Raw genomic sequence first — 23,405 nt, forward strand, 5'->3', positions numbered from 1 at the left:
CATGTGTTGAGACACAGTTGATCCTGTTTGTCACACTGGGGCTCTTCTGCCCCCACTGAGTGGAAGACAACAGGCAGGAGCAGAGGAGCATGATGGGAAAATCTTCCTGTTCTCTGATCATCTCCCGAGGGGTAGCACAAGTGGCAGTGACAGGGTTAGCAAACCCACCCCAGGGCCGCTTCCACATCACTGGTGAAGAATAAAGGAACTGGGGGAAAAAAGTCAAACAGAAGAAAGCGCCTGGAAAAGATGTTTTTATGTTCACTTACATGGAAAAAAAAAGAATCAAAGTGTACAGCATGAAGGTATACGTGTCTCAGAAAATTCATCCTCATGAACCTGTTTGTTGAATCGCAGTTATAATTCAAACATTGCCAAATGGAAGTTATAAAATCAGGGTGGGGTGTGGGGAAAGGGCCACCACAGGAAAGGTAGTAATTATGTGCTATTTCTTCTCTAGTTTCAGTTCATTGGGAGTTTAAACTTTTCCAGCAAGTCATTTATATAAACAGATGCCATACTAAAATATGTTGTGTCAAAATATAAAACTCCTAAAGCAAGATGGCAATAATATTTTAGGAAAAAAACATTAGAGTCTAGTAATATCAGAAAATACAAATAGGGTCATCTTGAGCAGTTCTGTTTCTCTGTATGAACAGCAGTTGCAAACAATGGATGTATAGTAAAGAACAAAACATTTGGTCTGCACATAACTTAGAAAGGGGTACATTTCTAAACACTGACTTTGTAAGAAAACATGAAGGACATCTTACACTCAACAACGGTTAAAAGAAGGAAATCACTTTCTGAAGGATGCAGTGGGCAGAGTGCCAAGGCCTTTGTTTTCAACTTGCTCTTAACCGTGTTGGGATGTGTTTACACTGCATGGGTTTCCTGCAGAATCTAGCACCAATAGATGGATCAGATTTTATCTTTGATCTGAGTCCTTAATGTCTTCAGTTTTGAGTGTATTGAGGTATGTTTTCTTTGGTTGCTGTTGTGATGAATGTGTAATAAAAAACTAATATTTACAACGTTTAAACATTTTAGATTTCAGTGTCAACTCTTCACATAAAAAAAAATTGGAAAACTCTTAAGAATCATGGGAAGGTCATTACTTCCTCGCATCTGTCATGAAACTGTTTTCGATACACAGAACAATTAGCCTATTAGCACAGCTGTATGCTTTCTGGTCCAGAATCTTCCCCGTGCTCAGCGGGGAGGCCAAGCCCATGACTGCCATGTCGGCGGTTCGCCACGCTTCACAGTACTGATCCACAAGACGGACTCCGTGGGTGCTGGAGCCGTGCCAAACGACCTTCTGGGGCCTGAAAAGGAATTTTGTTGTGTTACTTTTTGAAATGACCCCTCTTTGTGGCATATCTCGGTGAGCAAATTGGCATAAGTCTAGTGAGTCAAGTCAAACTCCTGAACCCTCCAGGGTCTGACTGCACATCACCTCTCTGTCTTTATCACTGTTTCCAACTTTCTGATCACACTGCATTCCAACCATATCCAGCTTGTACTTGCTCTGAAATCATACTCTCTGCTTTCGTGAATCTGAACCTTTGCTCATGAGGCCCGTTAGTCTGGGATGGCCTTGCTTTCATTTTCAGTGATTCCTTCTCATCTTTTACAAGTCCATTAAATGCCCCCTCTTACAGGAAGGCTTCCTGATTCTCACCACCAAGGAATAATGACTCTTTCCTCTGTGCTCCTACCATCTTATCTGTTTCTCCATTTTCCAATGACAATATTACGTCTAGAATTGTAGCTAGTCTGTGTCTATCTTCCCACAGACTATGAGCTTTGAAAGGAGAGGGGCTGTGTAGGTTTATTACTGTGCCTTCCAGGCCTGGCATTAGGCCTGGCATAGAGTAGACACTGAGGAAAAGTTTACTGAGTTGTTCTATTCTTAAAAGCATACATAATTTTCAAAGAATTAGAGTACAACTCACAGTATAGGGTTAAGGAATCACCAAGAATAGCATTACTTACCACTTATTAAGTGCCTACTGTATGCTAGATGTTCTCACACTTACCTTTTAATTCTCACAACAGTCTTATCCATATGGATATGATTATCCTGCCCATTTGACAGGTGAGGCAACTGAGGCTCAAAAGTGGAAGTGCCTTGCTCAAGGTCCCATATTAAGTTACTGGACCCAGGTCTCCTGGTTCCATGGCCAGGCTCTCTCCATGGCCCCTGGCTGCCTCACTGAGGCTTTACGCTGGCAGCACTCCAGAGGAGCAGCTGATAAGGGCATCCCATTGTTAGACTGTCTCCTAAAACTGTCTATCATATGATATACTTCAAGGGCTTCCATCTCTACTTACCAAGAAGGATCTGTCATTACGTCTCGGCCATCAAAGGAATATATTGGAACATGTGTATTGAACTGACCTCCATGGCCAGAAAAAATTGAGTCCCAATTATTAAAAAGTACTTGGCCCTATGGAGACAAAATGCCATGTTAGAATCATTATACAAACAGCCTGCAAATATTTATCCATTCTTCAAGGCCCAGAAGTCCCTAACCCCAATCCCAGATCCTGGACAGAGGGAGAACTCAGGAAATACTTGTGGTTTGATTTTATCATCTTTCCTTGAACCCTTTTGGCTTTATGGTCTTATTTCTTGAGGTAATTTCTTTTACTATATGTGTATAAAGTCTCCTCCCTATCAAAAGTGTGTTTTAGGTCTTTATCATTGCTATTTTATTTTATTTATTTATTTATTTATTTTTGCGGTACGCGGGCCTCTCACTGCTGTGGCCTCTCCCGTTGCGGAGCACAGGCTCCGGACGCGCAGGCTCAGCGGCCATGGCTCATGGGCCCAGCCGCTCCGCGGCATGTGGGATCCTCCCGGACCGGGGCACGAACCCGTGTCCCCTGCATCGGCGGGCGGACTCCCAACCGCTGCGCCACCAGGGAAGCCCTATCATTGCTATTTTAAACGTATATACTGAGCTTCAAATTTGTGCCAAGCCTTGTGCCAACCTACAAGTGGATGATGTGGAGATGAATTTCTTACTCCTTTTCCTTCGGTTCTTTGTATTCCAAGAATACAATCTGAGGGGGTGAATGTGGTAGAACAGAACCTTGGAAGACGGGATGGGGAGTGCTGGGTGTGGGGTCAGGATGGACTTGCCAGCCTCAAGGTTCCAAACTGGAGTACTGGGGTCACAGGGACCAAAGGGTCTCGAAGCACCTTTGAGGTCTGGTTAGGGGTCAGGACCCAGGATGTGTGTGAGCACCAACAGGGCTGCCCCTCCGTAGCCTTAAAGGAGTAGAGGCTATTTCGATGGTACAACTGAGGGGTGATGCGGGGCCCTGCCTTGCCAGGGAATGAGGGCAGAGAAAGATCTGAGGGTACCAAACCAGGGTGCAGGACAGAGTGGCTCTGCTTGGGGACCAGTGCTCGCCAGCTGTTCTCTGGTGCCACTCAGCCAGTGCTCTACAGAAGGCATCCTCAGGTGGAACCAAGAGGGGGTCAAGGAAACTAATTCCAGTTTGTAGTGCCTTTGAGTAAACTGCTTTCTCCCTGTGAGCCTCAGTTTCCTCATCTGACAAACAGAAAAGAATAACTCCCGTTTTTATCGGGAGTATCTATTAAGATCACGGATATGAAGTGCATTGTAAACAAACACAAAAGCTATATAAATGAAAGAGGTCATTACTATCCCTCCTGTCTGCTCCAAGGGTCATAAACCATCCAAACAGGAAGGGCCATTGTAAATATAAGGCAACTGAGGTCCAGAGAGGGAAAGTAACCACCCAAAGTCACACAGCTAATCAGGGCCTTGAAACAGCATACTTCTGATGATGTTAGGAGTGGCAACTGCCTCTAGTCCCTGTGGAGACCAGTCCGTCCAGGAGGCAATGGGAACGATATTTATTTTTACCTTAAGGTTCACTATTGGAAGGCTATATCTCTCTGCTTTCCTCACAACTGTAGAGAGATCTTGCAAATGGGAGGATAAGAATGCTTCGTAGGTGGACAACAGTCCTGCTGCCCTGGCCTGCTGGAAGCACTGAAAATCAGCTCGAATGTCCCCAGAAAATGGCGTGTTCAGAGCGACCAAGTGTAGCTGAAAAAAGTGAGAGAAAAGATAGGGCAGTTGAAGAATTAAAGCAAACTCCAACCCCCATAACCATCACATGTTCCTAATAAGATCCCAGACTTGCTGCAATGGAAGGCACGCTAGAGGTCACCTTACTCAACCTCTACCTGACATTGGGATTCTAGCCCCTGCTGGACCATCTCCAGGGAAGGAGAGCTCAGGTCTCCCAAAGCAGCCTGTGTCAGCAATCTGAACAGCTCTAAATAGTAGAAATTTCTTCCATATATGAGAAAAACAAAACAAAATAAAGCACTTCAGAGATCTGAATCCAGCCTGCAGGCAGGCCATCTGTGGGTCTGCCCCTCATTGAGTTTCCAGGAGGTTTTTAAGCTGGCTTTGGTCCTAGATCTCAGAGCTACATCAAGCTATCTGCCTCTCCTGCCCTTTCTTCCACCTCCTAGTAGGCCTGGGGCTGATCATGAGGGACCAGAGGGAAAAGGCATTGAAAGGAGAAGGTCATGACATTTATTACTAAGACTGCTGGGATAGACCCTTTTGGAAACTAGGGGTCATACAGTAATTCTAGCCTCACATTCCTGCCACCTTGATCAGGAGCCCAAATAAAATCCATTCCATAATCTGCTTTCTCCCCCTCTTTCTCTCCCCAAACCCAGCCTTCTTTTGCGGCCCTCTCTCCCAGCCCTTTCTGTCGTACCCTCTGAATTATACTCCGTAATCAAGGAGTAGTCATCTCCCTCCTCAATCTCATGTCAGGAGTAACTTTTATCTCATTAGCATAGAGCTGGTGCAGGACCCGGGCGGGCCCAAGTCGCCAGAAAAGGAAAACATTGTTAAATATCTTAAACCCATCTTCCTCCCTCTTATGTGTCTGAAGACCGTGGCACCCGAAGGAAGAGGCCCTATGGTCTCATCACCTTTCTGCTGCTGTGTTTCTGGGGGCTACACCCAAGGGCAGTCGCCAGAGGCCCTGATGGACTGTGCTTCCCTGATACCAGAGGACACCTAGGAAAGGGGCAGCGGTGAGTGCAGGTCTCCCTGCCACACCTCCAACCACACCACCTCCACCTCTCCTTCTTTAAGGAGATGCACAGAGAAATGTCTGCAACGATGGCTGCTTCTGAATGGTGAGATTGGGGGCTTTTATATTCTCATGTTTCTATACCTTTAACCGCTGGAACATTTCTATCATGAATAGATATCATTTTTATGAAGACAGTGACATTTCCACAATCAAACGTTAAAGTGGCTTTTTGAAGATGGTTGCAGTTGTGTAAAATTATAAGTGATTTACTATTTTCTTTCCATTCTTTTTTTTTTTTTTTTTTTTTGTGGCTGTGTTGGGTCTTCACTGCTGTGCGGGCCCTCTCTAGTTGCGGCGAGCGGGGGCTGCTCTTTGTTGCGGTGCGTGGGCTTCTTGTTGCGGTGGCTTCTCTTGTTGTGGAGCACGGGCTCTAGGTGCGTGGGCTTCGGTAGTTGCAGCACACGGGCTCCGTAGTTGTAGCACATGGGCTTCGTTGCTCTGCGACACGTGGGCTCTTCCTGGACCAGGGATCCAACCCGGGTCCCCTGCATTGGCAGGTGGATTCTTAACCACTGCACCACCAGGAAAGTCCCCTTCCCCATTCTTTTTATTCATTGTCCAAATTTTCTACAATGAATATGTATTGCCTTAGAATTTATTTAAAAATTTTGTAGCTACTGCCCTAATGTCTCCCCTCATAACTAAGCTTTTTGAAGGGTTACCTATACTTGCTTCTCTATTTCCTCACCTCCCATCTACTCTGCAACCAACTAGAATCTTGTTGGCGTCCCTCCATGCTACAGAAATGCTTTTCTCTAGTTTCTCAATTTGAACAACACCTTTTAGTTCTTTCAATGGGCCTCTTGGCAGCATTTGACACTGCTGGCTTCTATCTTGTTTGGCATTCTTTCTTCCTCTCTGGCGATGGCTTCTCAGTTTCCTTCTCGTATGTCTTCCATCAGCTCCTTTTTGTTTTTGCTCCTCAAAAACCAATCTCTTCTCACCATATAGATTCTCTTTTGGGAATCCTACCATCCCCAAGACAATTTCCATAGCTCTGCTGAAAACTCCCAAGTCTGTATCTCCAGACCAGACCCACCGCAGGGTTGCAGACCTTCTGATCCTGCTTCCTCCTGGTGGTCTCCACTCAGATATCCTACAGGTACCGCAGACTCACCATGCCCTACATTAGTTCCTGCTTGGTGAATGGCAGCACTAAAGGAAACGTGTTTCTGGTGTCCGCCAAGTCCATGCCGCCTTCTTTGAAAGTGTCCCCACAATACTTGCTAAAAAGAGTGGCCTCAGGCCATTCAATTTCATTCTCTTGGCTGCTCTTTTTTTTTGTTTTTACATTTAAAAAAAATTGGGGTATAGTTGCTCCACAATGCTGTGCTAGCCTCTGCTGCACAACGAAGTGAACCAGCCATGTATACACATATCCCTTCCCTCCTGAACCCCACTCCCACCCGCCTCCCATCCCACATACCTAGGTCACCACAGAGCACTGAGCCAAGCTCCCCTCCCTACACAGCAGGCTCCCGCCAGCCATCTGTTTTACACATGGCAGTGCACATACATCGATCCCAATCTCCCAATTCATCCCCTCCACCCCTTGTGTCTACACATCCACTCTCCACATCTGCATCTCCATTCCTCTCTTGGCTATTCTTTTTTTAAAAAAATAAATTTATTTATTTATTTTTGGCTCCGTTGGGTCTTCGTTGCTACGCACGGGCTTTCTCTAGTTGCGGCGAGCGGGGGCTACTCTTTGTTGTGGTGTGCGGGCTTCTCATTGTGGTGGCTTCTCTTGTTGCAGAGCACGGGCTCTAGGCATGTGGGCTTCAGTAGTTGCAGCACACGGGCTCAGTAGTCGTGGCACGCAGGCTCAGTAGTTGCGGTGCATGGGCTTAGTTGCTCCGCAGCATGTGGGATCTTCCCGGACCAGGGCTCGAACCCGTGTCTCCTGCATTGGCAGGCGGATTCTTAACCACTGCGCCACCAGGGAAGTCCCTGGGCTACTCTTGATTTGACTGGGAGTAGGCAACTGACCCATGTAGACTACCTCTCCCAAGACTCTGAATTGAGTCAGGTGGTACTGAGCTCTGCAGCTGTAAGATCCCATAGAGTTGAGGCCAGGATCAGTGCCATGGCAACCCAAGGCTGTGCGCAAGCTTTGCAGATGTAACCTATGTCTGTGTGCTGGGGTGGGGGTGGAGGAGAAGCAGGAGGAAAGACCTTTGCAGAGGCCGGTCTGTAGAGATACTAATAGCAGGAACAAGAGTCCACAGGCCCCGTTGTACTTCCTGCAATTGAGTTCCAGGAGGTTCCTGCAATTATCTGAACAAAATCTTCATTTACGCTAGTGAAGAAATAGAGTGAGAGTTTCAGGTCTAAGCAACAAAATGATCCCTGGAAAAAAAAATCTATCACCACTCAGTTACCCAAGCAGAAACCTGGGCATCATTCCTGATCCCCTCATCCTCACTGCCCCATACCCAACCAATGACCAAATTGTCACTCCTGCCTCCTTAATTCCTCTCCCATCTGCCCACTTTTCTACATGTTCACTGCTGTGATCCTAGTTCAGATAATTACAGTAACTACTTAACTGTCTTTGGGTCCCTGGTCCTGTGCCCTCTAATCCATTTGTACATTATAAGCAAGGTAATTTCTCTGATGCCAATCTTATTTACCCTTGTCTTCCTTAAAATCCTTCAATGTTCCCCCACTGCCCAGTGGAAAAGGCCAGAGGCCTTGGCTTGGCTTTCAGGTCCTTGATGACTGACCTTGCCCTATGCAGACTATACTTTTCCCTTCCCTGCCTTGAACTCTACTCCTTCGGCAAGACTGAAATACCTGGAATTAGAGAAATGTACAGCGCTTGCCCTTGCCTCCCTCTGTTCCATAGTCCCTCTGCCTGGAACTCCCATTCCCCTCCCCTTACCTGGCTCTCCCCTGTTCTCACCTGTCCCTCAGGTCGTGATTTAAAGGTCACCTCCTCCAAAGAAGGCAGACTTCTTTCACCTTCCTAACACTCCCAGTACCCTGCGTTTGCCTCGCCCCAACGACTTCTCACACTGTATTGGAATTACCTATTTTTTATTTGCCTCTCTGGCTCGTCTATGTGCATCTTGAGGGTAGGAACTGTGTGCCAAGCATGGGGCCTGGCACGTGACAGACATACTTTCGGCATCTGTACAGTAAATGCATGAATTGTACTTACTGCAGGGCTGTCATAATTAACACTTGAAATAGACGCCAGTGGAAGCTGAAGCTGATGAGACTGTCAGGTAAAAAAGGAAAAAAAAAAAAAAACAGTCCTGAATATGCATTCAATCTGTTCTTCACCGTACATTAAGGTACAAGTGCAATGTTTCTTGAAAAGCTGCTTTAAACAGTTTGTCATGGTCTTTGGACCACTCTTAACTGTGAAGAGTTTCACACATGAACGAAAAATTATCCTCGGAAAGGGAGTGGATATTCTCAAGACTTTTAGGAAGAGTGCTGAATCAAGGAAGAAGTCCATGTTTTACAACCAACTCATTCACTTAATAGAGCAAGGCACCTCTTCAGAGCCTCAGCTTCCTCACCTGCAAAGTGGGAATGCTACTACCTGCCTCAAAGGGTAGCTGTAAGGTTAAAATAGTGGACAACGCAAGCTGCTGTTGTCCTTATCAGGCAAGGAAGTCTCAGTGTCAAATATTAAAGGGCTCTTCTAGATTGCTTATGCCAACCGTGTTTTCACAGATCAATAAACTGAGGCCAAGAGAAGGGAAGTCCCTTGCCCAAGAGGATTCAGCTACGACATGGGAATGGCAGGTCTCCAGCGTCTGGATCCAGCTCTCCCTCCAGCTGTTGTGAGAACGTTCTGTTGGCACTTGGTAATTTTTGGGCTTCTGCCAGATAGTGAACCACGCAGAGCTGGCTGTGCAGAGTCTGGAGAGCTTGATACCGGATGCCAAGGGGATTCAGCAAGTGCTGATGAATGAAGGAGCTAGAGGTAAGGCAGGGAAACGACTCACATTGCTGGAAAGCGCAGGGGGTGGTGGGCTGTCATCCGGAATGGGGATCAGTTGTCCCAGCTTTAAGGAAAAGAGTACGTTGAAAATGAAACATCAACTAGAAACTTTTCGCCTATTTTCAAATCAGAAAAATGGCATTTACAGGAGTAGAATGTTATTTTTAGAGGGTACTTGGAGGCAGTTTGTTAAAGGATTACCTGCAATTTTTTCCAACCATCTCTGACACGAATGAAAAACTCGGTGCTGTCCTTCAGGTAGATGAATGTCCCTTCTATGACCAAATGGGCTTTCTGCAACATGTCAGCCATGTTGCTAAATGCTGTAACCTGTCAGATAATTTTAAATTCCAAACATTGCGGTTATCATCACAGCGATGGCACAATTTGAAAAACTGGCCTCTTTGTAAAGTCAAATATGAGCCATCTCCTCACAGTCAGTGGAAAGGCTTATTGTGCCACAGAGAGATATATAACTTCATTAATAACCAAAGGACTTTCTTTCCGATAAAACAAAAACATGCATTACCTTGAAACACAAATCTCAATTACAATAAACAAATTAAAACAAAGAAGATAGTATCCTGAGAGTTCAAAGACATTTAAAAACTGTTAACAGAGTTGGCTCTGTTGGACGTTGGTATTGGCAAAATCATTGGTAAGTTTTGCCACTTCCATTTGTGTGAGCTGCACAACAGCACCAACATTGTTACATTTACATGTGTTTTGTTGCTCATATGCTGCTCCTTACAGGGTTTCAAATTGCTTTTCATTTGGAGTAAGAAATGTAAGCAAGTGAGTTACTTTACCTACGTCTTAAATCTTTTTTGCCTGGCTGGGTAGTTCCAGTATTAAATACACAGCAGAAAATGGGGGTCTGTAATTTCTCTGTCTAGAAAATTGCCAACGATCAGACAGCCATCTTGGCCTATCCAGGCACAGGCATAAAAGCTGGAAAAATCTATTGAGAAGTATCAAGCCTCAAAGAAATATGAACCAAGGAAGCTGTTATTTTTCTTTTCAACTGAGAAAGATTATAAAAACAATGTTCGGGCTTCCCTGGTGGCGCAGTGGTTGGGAGTCCGCCTGCCGATGCAGGGGATACGGGTTCGTGCCCCGGTCCGGGAGGATCCCACATGCCGCGGAGCGGCTGGGTCCGTGGGCCATGGCCGCTGGGCCTGCGCGTCCGGAGCCTGTGCTCCGCAGCGGGAGAGGCCACAGCAGTGAGAGGCCCGCGTACCGCAAAAAACAAAAAACAAAAAACAACAACAACAACAACAAAAAACTTAATGTTCACCTAGGTTTGAAGATGACTTTGTGATTAAAATGACTTAGGCATCCCCCAAAGGTACCAAATATCGAAATTCCATCTACTGTTGGACAGTTCTTCATCTGGCAGCACAAATTTCCAAATAAAATCTATCAAAGACCGAAGAGCATTCCTAGGACTCCTGACATCCTAATAAGGTATTTGTCCCTCTTTCTGTGCGTCACAATAATCTCTGTGTGCCATATCCTGCTCCAATGATCTGCAGGGTAACAAGGTACAAGAGACATCCTTTGGTAGAATGGAGAAGGCTGCATTACCCAGGGGAAATGTAACCAGCACAGGGCCTCCTGTGATGTTGTTTACAGTCTTGTGCCTGTGTTTTTTGATGTAATATGATTGGCTCTTGTTACAGTTTAGTCAATTAAGGATTGGAAAGGTGGAACTTAAATCATAAATGATTTTGTAGTCTGTATCTTTTTACTTAATAAGTCATCCAAAGAGATAATAAATACCCTGTTTGTGAAATTATACCATTTCTATTGTCATGGAGGCCTAACTCCAACAGAGAAGGTGTGCCAGCCCCTAAACACTGCAGCCAAAGTTCCAAGGAAACCCATCCAAAGCAGAAGGATGAAGACACACTGATGATAATACTGACCAGGTTCCTGGATCCGGGAAGCCCTGGCTGTCCTGGAGGGCCAGGTGGGCCTGGAATGGCCACAGCTAAGACAAAGCAGAAAAGAGAAGTTACAAGAAAGCACACTCTCTGCAAAATGCCTCCTATGTTCAGCTGGTCACTGAGGGGAGCGTTCACCACCCCACTCACAGTGCTGCAAAGTGTTGCAGCTCGTAACCGAATCTTAGGAGCTCTGTGCCCAGCATATGACTCAGCCACATTGACTGGTCTGGGGGAGAACTGAGATACTTGACTGTAGCCCTGGATGAAGTCATGCCTAAGACTTTCCAGTTTTATAAGTGAATAAATTCCTGTTGTTTCAATTGTTTGTATAAGTCAGTCTGAGTTGAATTTTCTGTCACTTGCATCCAAAAATGCTCTGACTCATACAGCTTATTTCTCCCAAGAGACAAACAGGTAATTACTGAACAGAGGAAGCAGGCTCAGAAAGAAGAAGAGAAGGTGCTAGGCTACAGGGGGGCAGGGTAGGGCAGTGACAGGGGCCCTGGCCGTCCAGCCAGGAGACTCAAGTTCCTGATTTGTCAATTCTCAGCTGTGTGATCTTGGGGAAACAACAAGCTCTCTGAACCCCAGCTTCTTCATCGGTGAAATGTAAACAGATATTTCTTCACTAGCCTGTGTTGAGAACTGAGAAGAACACAAACTAGGAATGTGCTTTGCAAATTGTATAGCATCCAACCAGAGATTCTTACCTTTTGAAGAGTCAAAATGCCCTTAAAAATCAAATCAAGGCTATTGCCCTCTCCCCTAGAAAAATGCATATATGCATATCTGCAAGTGCACGCACACACACACACACACACACACACACACACACACACACACACACACACTTCTACTTAGAATGTTAGTGGGATGATAGCTCCCTGAGGCACATCTTTGAATTTTCTAGGAGTTTATGGTTCCCAAATGAAGAGTCCTTACTTTAGGCAAACATAAAGAAATGTTATTATAGCAATTCCGCTGCTCTCCTTCTACCTCTCTGATCTCCAGTTCCCCCCAGAATCTGCAAAACTCTTGGCAGAGTTAAGGATGTTTGTACAAGTCCCAGTAAAATTACTGTATGAGATTTTTGAGGTCGCTGCAAATAAGCCTGCAGTCTGACACAGGACCTGAAAATTCATACACAGGTGGTGAATGTCTAGTGGAGACAAGGTCTGAGGACTTGCATTTGGACCCCAGCCATGCCTCTTCCTAGGATTTGTCACCTTGAGTCAGACTCGTAACCTCTCTGAGCTTTGGTTCCTTCATCCATAAAATGAGTTTTATAATCTTATGCATTTCATCTCCCTCCTGGGGTTGCTGTTAAGATTAAATGGGATAGGGGCTTCCCAGGTGGCGCAGTGGATAAGAATCCACCTGCCAATGCAGGGGACATGGGTTCGATCCCTGGTCCGGGAGGATCCCACATGCCGCGGAGCTACTAAGCCCGTGCACCACAGCTACTGAGCCTGCGCTCTAGAGCCCGTGAGCCACAACTACTGAGTCCACGTGCCACACTACTAAAAAAGCCCGCGCACCTAGAGCCTGTGCTCTGCAACAAGAGAAGCCACCGCAATGAGAAGCCTGCACACCGCGACGAAGAGTAGCCCCCGCTCGCCACAACTAGAGAAAGCCCACGTGCAGCAACAAAGACCCAGCACAGCCAAAAATAAGTAAATTTAAAAAAATTAAAAATTAAAAAAAAAAAAGATTAAATGGGATAATGGATATGGGAGTGTTTTGTAAACTGTGAATTGCTATATATTATGTGAAGGGTAATCCTTTTCAATGGAGCAAGGAGTCCTAGGGCCCCCTAGTTTAGGGCTACTATGGACAACAGAGTCTCTGAATCCTGTACTCACCCTGCAATGCCCCTCCACCTCTTGCAATTCCTATGTATCCCTCAAGGTTGTATAGGCACCTATGGTTTTATCCACCCAGCACCTTCTCTCTTTACAGGACCAGCATCCTCACTTGCTCCTGAGATCTTCTCCTTCACCTCTATGACCATTCAGGTCCAGAAGGAGCTGTCATGGTCTCATGTGATCCCACCTCCTGGCCACAGATGACTGGTCCAAGGTTGGGCATCTGGCCCAAGACAGGTCAGTCAGAGTCCTTCGCCAGAACATCCCCACGCCAGGGCTTTTCAAACTAAAACTGAGAAACAAGGCCAAGATTTCTAGATGACGGTGGAAGCTGTAGGTTGTCGGTATTTCTCGCCATGCAGAGGATATGGTCTACGGCGATGAAGCGTGATGCTGCAGTCAGAGAGCAGCTGAGCAAGAGATGGCCAGAGAATCCTCGCAGGGACTGAATCCCTGGTTCCGGCTGCACCTGAAGTCTCACTGCATGCCTGCCCCCCTTACAAATTGATTGTTCACACCCTCCTGCACATCCAATAAGTTTCCCTATGCACTTGAGCTAGTTTGAGTTCCATTTCTGTCACTTGCCCCAAAGTCACCTCCCGTGTAAAGTTCTCCCGGATGCCCCAGACATTGTAGGTCTCCTCCCAGGTGTGCTTCCACCACACCTGGCTCATGCCAACCCAAACAACAAAAAATGATGCATTTTTGCTATTATTGCTGCTGCTGTTATTTTCCACCATGGGTACAGTGGAAAGAACACAGGCTTTGGAGCTACTCTGATCTGGGTCCTAATCCCATTCACGCCACTTATTAGCTGTGTGACCTTGGAAAGGTTCCTAAACATCTCTGGGTCTCACTTTCCTCCTCTGTAAAATGTGGATGCTAATACTTTCCTTGAAAGGCTTTCTGAGAATCCAGTAAGATAATGTAGTAGAGTGACCAGCAGAGTGCCTGGCACTTGGTAAGTACCTGATAAATGGAGATTTTCTTCTATTTCACCCATTTTTCATTTGAGGAAGTGAGGTACCAAGGGGTAAAGAAATTTTTACATAGAAGGGTAGAATCAATGCTGGTCCTCAAGTCCCTTAAGGCCCAGGCATTGACAAAGCAGCCAGGAAGTTTCCACCCACACGTGAAAAGATGTTCATCATTATTAGTCTTTAGGGAAATGCAAACCAAAACCACAATGAGATATCACTTCACATGAATGAATGATGACTAGAATAAAAAAGATATGATAATAACAAATGTTGTTGACAATGAGGAGAAATTGGAACCTTTTGTACACTGCTAGTGGGAATGCAAAATGTTGCAGTCACTTTGGAAAACAGTCTGGTGGTTCCTCCAAAAGTAAAGTAACCATGTATATGACCCAGCGATTCCACTCCTAGGCATTATACCCAAGAGAACTGAAAACATATGTTCACACAAAAACTTGTACACAAATGTTCACAACAGCACTATTCATAATAGCCAAAAAGTGGGAACAACTCAAATGTTCATCAGCTGATGAACAGATAAACAAAATGTGGTATATCCATACAATGGAATATTATTCAGCCATAAGAAGGAATGAAGTACTGCATGCTACAACATGAGGGAACTTTGAAAACATTATGCTAGGGGAGAGAAGCCAGTCACAAAAGGTCACATATTTTGTGATTCCATTGATATGAAATGTCCAGAATAGGCAAATCCATAGAGACAGAAAGTAGATTCCTGGTTTCCAAGATCAGGGAAAGATCAGGAAAAAGAGTAGTGACTGCTAATTGGTACAGGGTTCCTATTTAAGGTGATGATAATGTTCGGGAATTAGAGAGAGGTGATGGCTGCAGAACCTCGTGAATATATTAAAAACCATTAAATTGTGCACTCTAAATGGGTGAATTTTATGGCACGCAAATTATATCTGAAGTTAAAAAAAAAAAAAAAGAAAAGAAAGAAGGCTCCATCCAGGAAACAGCCCTCTGTCGGACAGTGTGGCTCTGACATGCCACCCAGGTGTGGTGACACTGGGCACCGCTCACAGTACTGACCTGCTCCTAGGATAGCTGGAGGTCCTGGTGGCCCCGGGGGTCCCTGTGGCCCGGGGGAACCAGGTATCCCAAAGCCAGGTGGCCCAGGCAGGCCAGGAGCACCTGGGGGTCCCTGGGGCCCGACGATGGTCTCCCCTTTCTGGCCCTGTCAAGTGCACAGTAACAGAAGAGAGAAAGCCCCATTAGTCACTAGAAGTCCCATCTGTTCTTTTTGTCAGGACATTGATAAGAAGTCAGTAAACACCCTCTATCATCATCCTCAATCCTGGCACAAGCCAGGAGGTGGAAGACCTAAAGAGCGGTGGCCCAGTCGTTATGTTGAATGACAGCAGAGAAGCCTAGGGAGCCCTGAACTCAGAAGGGCCCCTGGAGCTCATCTAGTCCAGCCTCGGCATTTCACAGATGGAGAAACAGAGGCCTAGAGAGGGGCAGGGCTTGCCCGAGGTCCCAAAGCAAATCAGCAGCAGAGCTGGAAGGAGAACCCTGCTCTCCTGGCTTTGCTTGGTCTATGCTCATGGCAAGTTCCAGGTCCAGAATTTGTTCCTGGTTCCTGAGGGTCAATGATCTGGTCATAATCTCAGTGGAGGCATAATTTGAACTTCTCTTTTGTGATCTGGAGAAACTTCTCATCCTAAGAAGACCAAGCCGGTCTACAGGCTCCTTCTTTGATGAAATTTCAGAAGAATCAAATAGCCCCCTAAAAACATCTCCCTCACCTTCCCTTCTGATGTGTTTACCATTAACAACTCTTTGTGCTGACTGAGTTTTCCACCGCTGATGTGAATAAGGCACGGTGGTGGGTTACCTGGAAGCTACCTGCGTGCATGTGGCCTTGGCTAGCTCCCTTTCCTCTGTGGCATCTTCCAGGCTCCCCACCCGTTAGCAAGTATGGGGGAGAGAGGCCAATGCCCAAGGCCTGCCTGCAGCCTGTGGTGCTGTGACTGGCCCTTGCTCCCAGCTGCCTCGTCACACTGGGGGGCTTCAGGGAGCACCGTGACTCCTCGAGGAAGGGGTGTGGAGGGGTCGCTACTCACTGCCAGGCCTGGACTTCCCGGCAGGCCCGGGGGCCCTGACACAGAGAAGCCGCTGTCAGAGTCTCCTTTTTCTCCTTTGATCCCCCTGTCTCTGTTCTCTCCCTGTAAGCAGAGAACATCCAGTAAGAGTCAGATGAACCAGTCTCCGACATAAGCCTGAGAACTTGGAAACACAGGCTAGATGTTGAGAAATGCTCACCTTCAAGCTGTTCAGAAAATGTCTCAGGTAAGTTGGATCCACAGGAGGGCCTGAAAAAGAAACACTTTTTAAAAATCCACAATCAATCTCAGAAGTTCAAACACCAAAGCCTCCAAGTTGGCAACCATGATGAGTTCCTAGCAGAAGTGACCCCACATTGGTTTAGCTGACAGAGGGGGCACTGTGCTTGGAAACAAGCACTAGTCCAGATCCTGTGACCCTGTGGCATCCTACGCTTGTCCCTGGTCCTCTCCAGGCCTCGTTCTGCAGATGAAGCTGGAACGATCAGAACTTCCGGTCTCTCTTGACAATGTTCTATCTTGCACACGTGTTGCCCATGACTGGGTCTCTCTGGAATTCCATGGAGCTTGTGGACAGGGTGGTAATGTAATTAGCCTTACTTACTGGCTCAATTGGATTTCTCAGAAACAAAAATCAAGGGCAAGATCCAGAACAAGAGTTGGGATACCTGGTGGTCCCTGGGCCCCCTGGTCGCCTTTTTCTCCTTTTGAGCCGGGAAGACCCCAGGATCCTTTCTCTCCTTTAACACCTGCCACCAAATACACACACATTTAAAAAAAAATGATAGTGGAAAATCACCTTCATTCTATATAAAACATTTTTGAGACAAGTTTTGAAACTGAGCCCCCTGAGCTAAGTCTACTCAACAACACAGGCCTATTGAGGGTATAAAATCCTTTGCTATAGGATGGAGAGGCAGAGGTAGATGCAGCAGACACAATTCCTGACCTCGGAAAGCTCTCAAGGAGACAGACACAGTGAGGGTATCGCGCGGCAGGATGGAATAAGTACCATCCTCAAGGTGCCAGCAGTGCATCATGGGAGCCCAGCAGAGGCTACAATTAACTCCCCTGGATGGCTTCATGCACGTGGCCTGAGACTCAACACCAAGTCAAGCTCCCGGTCCCATCCCACCTAAGCCTGGGCAGCACGGTGGTCTAAGGGGAGGGGAGGACTCTCCGGGAGTGCCGCAGAGGACAGCTAACGGTGCTACTAAGTATTCCACCCGCAAAGTTGGAAGAGTGCCAACAGTGTGGTACGCCACTCCCCACAGGACTTGTGAGAAGCACTGCTTCTGCAGAACCAGCCTTACAGCCCTCTCTCCTCCCCCAACTCTTTATCTGGGAGAGGGGCTCAGAGAAAGCCTCCTGGGAGTACAGAGTTTGGGAAGGGAAGAAGTCCCCTTTCCCCACCTAGATGAGTGGGTGGACACTAGATCTTTGAGTTCCCGGTTCCCAAGAGAGATCAGCTGACCAATGTGTGCCTACATACTGGGGATCCAAGAAAGCAAATCCAGCCCCACCCCCCCTCCTCCCCAAGGTCCACCTTGCAACAGGGGAAGGGAGAGCCTTGAATTGGATCTGAACAAGCAGTTTGAGAACAGCCTGGACTTTGTAACCAAAAGTGACCAAAGACCCATGAAGCCAGATACCAGCAGGGACACCACCACCCAAGCAGGCCAGGAGTGACAGAGCCAAGCCAGAGGTCAGTACTCGGGGGGAGAAATAAAAAAGGCCTTTCCCTGTTTAAACTGCAAGCGTTCAGACTTCTCAATCAAAAGGGGCACACATGGTGTGACAGTGTGTGTGGGGACAGGGAACCAGAGTCACTGCTTGCCTGCAGGCTCCCGTCTCCTGGCCTATCCTCCCTCTAATGTGTGGTAGATAAGCTCCTACAGGCCCCGAACATGCTGATGTTTACTAATCACTAAGAGCCAGTGCGTCTCACACTGCACTGTGTATACACCTCAGAGGGAGCTTGTGAAAATGCAGCTCCTGATCTAGCAGGTCTGCGATGAGGCCTGAGATTCTGCATTTCTAACAAGCTTCCAGGAGGTGCTGACACTGCTGGTCCAGGAACACTCTGAAGCAAAGGCCTTCTGAGCTCCCACGGCCTCCCCTGCATTAGCTCTTGGCATATTGCATTGTAACGACTTTTAAAATAGTTTCACCCAGCAGAGTCTAAGGGCCTGGGTGACAAGAAGAGCATGGGATCCATCTGTCTCAGCCCAGTGCATAGAATAGCACCAGGCAAGGAGAAGCTATCAGTGGATGTGTTATGAACAAACTAACATATGAATGGAAAAATGGAGTGCAGCCTGCTAGCTAGGAGGCTCAGCCAAGATGCACAGAATAGGCAGATGGGTGACACAAGCAAACAGAGGTGCCCAGTCCCACAGCCTTTGTCCAGCTACCACCCTTCCTGTGACACCCAGACAGATCTTCCTGACCACCAAGTCTACGCCCAGCACTGGACAATTGGAAACCACCTCTGCAGAGATAGGAGGGTCAGGAAATGTCCCAGAGAAACAAGGTGAAGACAGGAGTGTGTACCATGAAAAGTGATGAGTTCTGAATTTCCAGGATATGTGGTACCAACCTAGAGAGAGAGAGAAAGCCAAGGTCATACACCGCAACCCTGTTCTGGTGTTTGCATGCACAGGGAGCCACAGTCCCCTGTCCTGGGGGCGAGGGGTGAGGTCATGGAGTCAGGCCTTCCTTGGGTGTTGTAGCCCCCAAAGGCCCTGAGTTTCCCGGCATCCCTCATGCAAGGCATCCCAGACCTTCAACTGGGGCAGGGTCAGGGGGTGGGGGCAGGGAGGGCATCATGTAGCTGAGCTGGGCTGAGACCTACTGGCTGAACAACTCTGCAGAGGGAAAGCCCAAAGCTTTAAGACAAAAAGTCATGGCAATTTTGGTCTGGTCAACTGTGAGTGTTCTTGCCCTCCCTTCTGATCAATCAGGATTGATTCATGTGAGAGGTCAAGCACTCGGGCAAGTGATGTACTCAAGCCATGAAGCTGGGCCAGCCATTAGCTTTGCTGCCATGTGTAATCAAAGATGAGCCCACTGAACAGGAGTTGATGGTGGTGATAATTAATAAAGGGGAGTTATCATTATATTGGGGGGCTATTCTAGACTTCCCATTAAGTGCCAGGGGTCTGGAGTCCAAGCTATTCAAGATAATATTCCTTCACAGTTCATCCCCAGATTCCTGCATTTCTTTCTTTTTTTCTTTGTCTATTAAAACAGAGCCACCTGCCACCCTGCTTTTAAGAGTCCACCTTTACCTTTTTCCCAGTTAATATGCAGAATCAAAATGATCCCTCTCACACCAGATCCTCCCATGCTTTTTTTTTTTTTTTTTTTTTTTGCGGTACACGGGCCTCTCACTGCTGTGGCCTCTCCCGTTGTGGAGCACAGGCTCCAGACGCGCAGGCTCAGCGGCCATGGCCCTCAGGCCCACTGGCCCAGCCGCTCTGCGACACATGGGATCCTCCTGGACCGGGGCACAAACCCACGTCCCCTGCATCAGCAGGCAGACTCTCAACCACTGTGCCACCAGGGAAGGCCCCTCCCATGCTTTTGGGTACAGGGTCACAAGATGCTCAGGGGTCACCAAGAGAAGATGAGGGGAGGGGACAGGAATTTTCCAGGAAGAATATTTCTAAGTTAACGATAAAGGCAGCAGTGCCCAGCTGATATCTCACAGCTATGCTGAGAGTTGCTCCACTCCAGGGGTGGATTGTTAAGGGTAAATTGTTAAGGTATTAGAAAGGGGCTGAAATGAGAAGGGGCTTGTGAAATGCTGGATGTGAGAGGAAGCATTTCTTTTTCAAATGTCCATTTTGAGAGCTGGTCAAGAAACATCCATGCCCCAGCCTGCGTGGTGTCCAGCCAGGCAACATGAAATCAAAACCCAAAATGCTCTGAGTTCATCTTCGGCTTATTTTAAGGAACGTCATGACCCCCAAAGGCCATGGTCACAGCAAAGGGTCCTAGCACAGGTCATGGTAATTGCAGTAGCATTTTTATGACGCTCTTGAGTTTTTCAAGTACTGTCCCATGGCCAGTTCATTTGAAGCCTGATATCATGTTTGCTGGGAGGGGTTTTGGGCACCAACTCACAGTGGGACCTTGCCTCTCTGGGCTGAGGTCTCCCGTTCTCTATGGCTGGGAGGCAGCCATCTCTCAGGAGGGTCTCTCCAGCCCTGACGTTTTAGGATTCCTTTTAGGCCACTGATGTAAACGTGACCTGGTTAGCTGTTGTCCTCACGTAGTTCCGGGAGCCAGCAGGCCCCTTGGTCACCTTACAGAGGTGGGTCCTATCCTCTGCCTTCCATGCCAGAGTTCCCTGGGCTGCAGACCTGGGTGTCTCAAAGTTTAGACATGGACAGATGTCTGGGCAAACACTCAGCCAAACTGCGTCATTTTAAAGCCTCTGACCCAAGTCTCATCACCACCTCCAACAGGCATCAATTAAGAACCCACTTCAAAGAATCTTCTAAACTGTAATTTGCAAGCTCACGAGAACAGAGGCCACGCCTGTCTAGTTCACCCCGTGGTCCCAGGGCCTCACTTGTACTTGACACTTGGTAAGTCCTTGATACATATTTGTTGAATGAATGAGAGAATAGTTATGCACAGTTCCGTGACTAATGCCTGTGCATGGGGAGAGGCCCACCCTCCCTGGGTTTCCCCACACCTAATACGGGTGACACCCCGGGGACACTGCACTGACCAGCTGGGCGACCAGGCACGTGTCTGACCCCTTGGGGTGCCTGTACCTGCTGCCTGGTGGTCAGGGGACCTGCATGATAGCCCCAGCTCCGTCCATCCTGTGACCTTAGACAAGTCAGTGAGCTTGTCTGAGTCACAGTTTGTTTCCTCATTACAAAGGGGGAGAGAAAGTCCCTCCTCTCAGGGTTGTGTGCTGTGCAGTAATATGACAGTTGAGAAAGGACAGTTATAGATTGTAGCCCAAAGCTCCCAATGCAAAGAGCACTGGTTAGAATTGCCTTTTTATTCTCAGCTGTATTTTAAGGGGTCTATTTCCCCCCTTCTTATACTGCTCCAAGCACAAAGCTAACGTGCTAACATGAAGCTAACAAAAGACACTGTTTTTTTTGTTTGTTTGTTTTTGTTTTTTGCGGTACACGGGCCTCTCACTGTCGTGGCCTCTCCCGTTGCGGAGCACAGGCTCCGGATGCACAGGCTCAGCGGCCATGGCCCACGGGCCCAGCCGCTCCACGGCATGTGGGATCCTCCCGGACCAGGGCACGAACCCGTGTCCCCTGCATCGGCAGGCGGACTCTCAACCACTGCGCCACCAGGGAAGCCCAACACTGCTTTTTGACTGCATTAAAAGACACACTCTGTCCACCTGTGTGCCCTTAGAAGACCCAGTACGTTTCAGTGCCACAATCTATTATCTAGAAACCTCGAGTCACTCAAGGGTCTATATGCAGGTGATAGAAGACATCAAAGAGGACACTGACAGACAGAAGGGGCTCAAGACAAAAACTCATCTTCTCTGAGTTGCTTTCTATGCCAAAGCCTGCTCTATAAGGCAGTGACTATACGCTACTTACCGGCGTTTTGCAGTGTGGCCGGACTGGAACTGGGAAGACGGCCTGTGGGAAGTCAGAAGGGGAGGAGGGAATCAGGACTCCCGACCCGAGCTTAGGCTGCTCTGGGGCCGCTCCCCGCGCCTCCTTCAGGTCTCCCCCACCTCCCCACTACCAACTTACTCCTTTGATGTTAATCACAGCTCCAGGTGGTCCTGGGGGGCCTGGAGGACCAGGTAGGCCAGGTGGGCCCTAAAGGGAGGAAAGAAAGGCCATTCCTGAGTTCGGGTTGTTATGAATTCAGAGGCAGCTGCAGGACACTTCCCCAGGGTTTGGAGACACAATGAGGAAAGGAGGGTCCTCTAAAGCCAACTAACTCTTCCCATGGGTAGGCCAGCCTCTTCCTAGAGCACACCTATATCCGTGGCCTCGCTGCATCTTCACAACAGCAGAGCAATTATCATCGCTGGTTTACAATTGGACATAATGAGGGCCAGAGAGGGGAAGTGACCTGCTCAAGGCCACACAGCAATTCATGGCGGAATGGAGACTGGAAGCCAGATTCTGACCCCAAGAGCAGTGCTCAGAGGATACTGAGCTCACCACCTCTTATCGACACATCCCTCCTATGGAGGGGCGGGTAGAGTGAGGCCTTCCCAGGATACAGTGCCTGGGAGAGCCCCTCATAAATGTAACAATAAGCGCCAACTCCTGTTAGATGGCAGAGTCACTTTCAGAGCCACGTCAGCCTGGCCTTGGCACCATGCAATGTTTTCTCCACCAAGCCTGGAGCCCAAGCTGGACCTGCAGCAGAAGCTGCAGGAGGGGAGGGAGAGGGGGAGGCTATGACCACAGGTGAGAGGCCTCCGGCCCACGAGGAAGCTCCATGTGATCACTCAAGTGCAGGCACCGGTGTCTGCTGTACCTGGAGCCCCGGTAGGCTTGGTGAGTGAGTCAGTGCCCAGTGATTCAATACGATTGCATTTCTGCATTTCTAGGCATACAAAGCGGCGCAAACAGAAGCAACAACACACTTTGAGCTGCATTTGCATGCAGCAAATGGGGGACCTTCAGTGGGTCACTAACTTGTACAGGCCCTAGTTTCCTCCTGTGTAAAACAAGAATGCCACTGAGTTTCTCTTAGGAGAGTTGCTATCAAGACTGAGATCCTGTCCTCAAAAGCACTTTGTAGAGTGTCTGGTACACAGTAGGTGCTCAATAAATGCTGGCTTCCTTGCTGCAGACGTGGGACCCTGCTGATGCTCCGGTGTCTGTCATCTTGTGAGGCCCTGCCTACACAGCTGATCGACCTTCCGCGTGCTCTCAAGAGCGCTCACCGAGCACCCCCAGCAACATGAGAAACCCCCAGGACTATGTAACTCATGAAGGATGGGATATTACCCGAGTCAGAAGACCTGGGATTTGAAAGCAGACTTCTTGAGAAAGCCCAGATCGTGTTCTCCCACCCTCCCTCTGGGGTCTGGACGAGGAAGCTTATGCTCCACTAAGGTGGATTTGGTGGCAGGGACCTCCTGAGAGCAAGCCGGAGGACAGGGTTGGGCTGGAGGATCTTTGGAAGTGGCAGCAGAGGAAGAAGAATAACGTTCTTGAGCATTCTGTCCCCGAGCCCTGCTCACTGGACCTGGCACTCGTCCGCCCCTCCTCTGGACACTGGCCCTGGGGCCGTGTGCCTGGGGTGGCATGGGGCTGCGTCCCTGGTGTGGCACTCACCGGCATCATGACCCCTCGATCTCCTTTGGTGCCTTTGAGGCCATTCAGTCCTGGGCGACCCTGAAACCCATAGGAGAGGCCTTAGTACACCCACTGCCC

General features: G+C 48.0%; 1 protein-coding gene across 3 annotated transcripts in view; it reads right to left on the reverse strand.

The window, feature by feature from the left end:
* Positions 1-240: 240 nt before the first annotated feature.
* Positions 241-23,405, reverse strand: part of COL15A1 (collagen type XV alpha 1 chain) — a 106,035-nt gene continuing 82,870 nt past the window's right edge. For all 3 annotated transcript variants that reach the window (XM_055087076.1, XM_055087075.1, XM_007101829.4), the window contains 15 exons: positions 23,307-23,366; positions 21,759-21,827; positions 21,600-21,641; positions 18,562-18,607; positions 16,677-16,757; positions 16,208-16,257; positions 16,009-16,110; positions 14,975-15,119; positions 11,053-11,117; positions 9,326-9,454; positions 9,129-9,188; positions 8,330-8,389; positions 3,906-4,091; positions 2,338-2,453; positions 241-1,328 (listed from right to left, as the gene is read on the reverse strand). In XM_055087076.1, coding sequence (XP_054943051.1) covers positions 1,115-1,328; positions 2,338-2,453; positions 3,906-4,091; positions 8,330-8,389; positions 9,129-9,188; positions 9,326-9,454; positions 11,053-11,117; positions 14,975-15,119; positions 16,009-16,110; positions 16,208-16,257; positions 16,677-16,757; positions 18,562-18,607; positions 21,600-21,641; positions 21,759-21,827; positions 23,307-23,366 — 1,425 coding nt within the window. In that variant the 3' untranslated portion in view covers positions 241-1,114. The remainder of the gene's footprint in view (positions 1,329-2,337; positions 2,454-3,905; positions 4,092-8,329; positions 8,390-9,128; positions 9,189-9,325; positions 9,455-11,052; positions 11,118-14,974; positions 15,120-16,008; positions 16,111-16,207; positions 16,258-16,676; positions 16,758-18,561; positions 18,608-21,599; positions 21,642-21,758; positions 21,828-23,306; positions 23,367-23,405) is intronic.

This window comes from Physeter macrocephalus, chromosome 9 (assembly GCF_002837175.3).
Source record: "Physeter macrocephalus isolate SW-GA chromosome 9, ASM283717v5, whole genome shotgun sequence".
Classification (NCBI taxonomy): Eukaryota; Metazoa; Chordata; class Mammalia; order Artiodactyla; family Physeteridae; genus Physeter; species Physeter macrocephalus.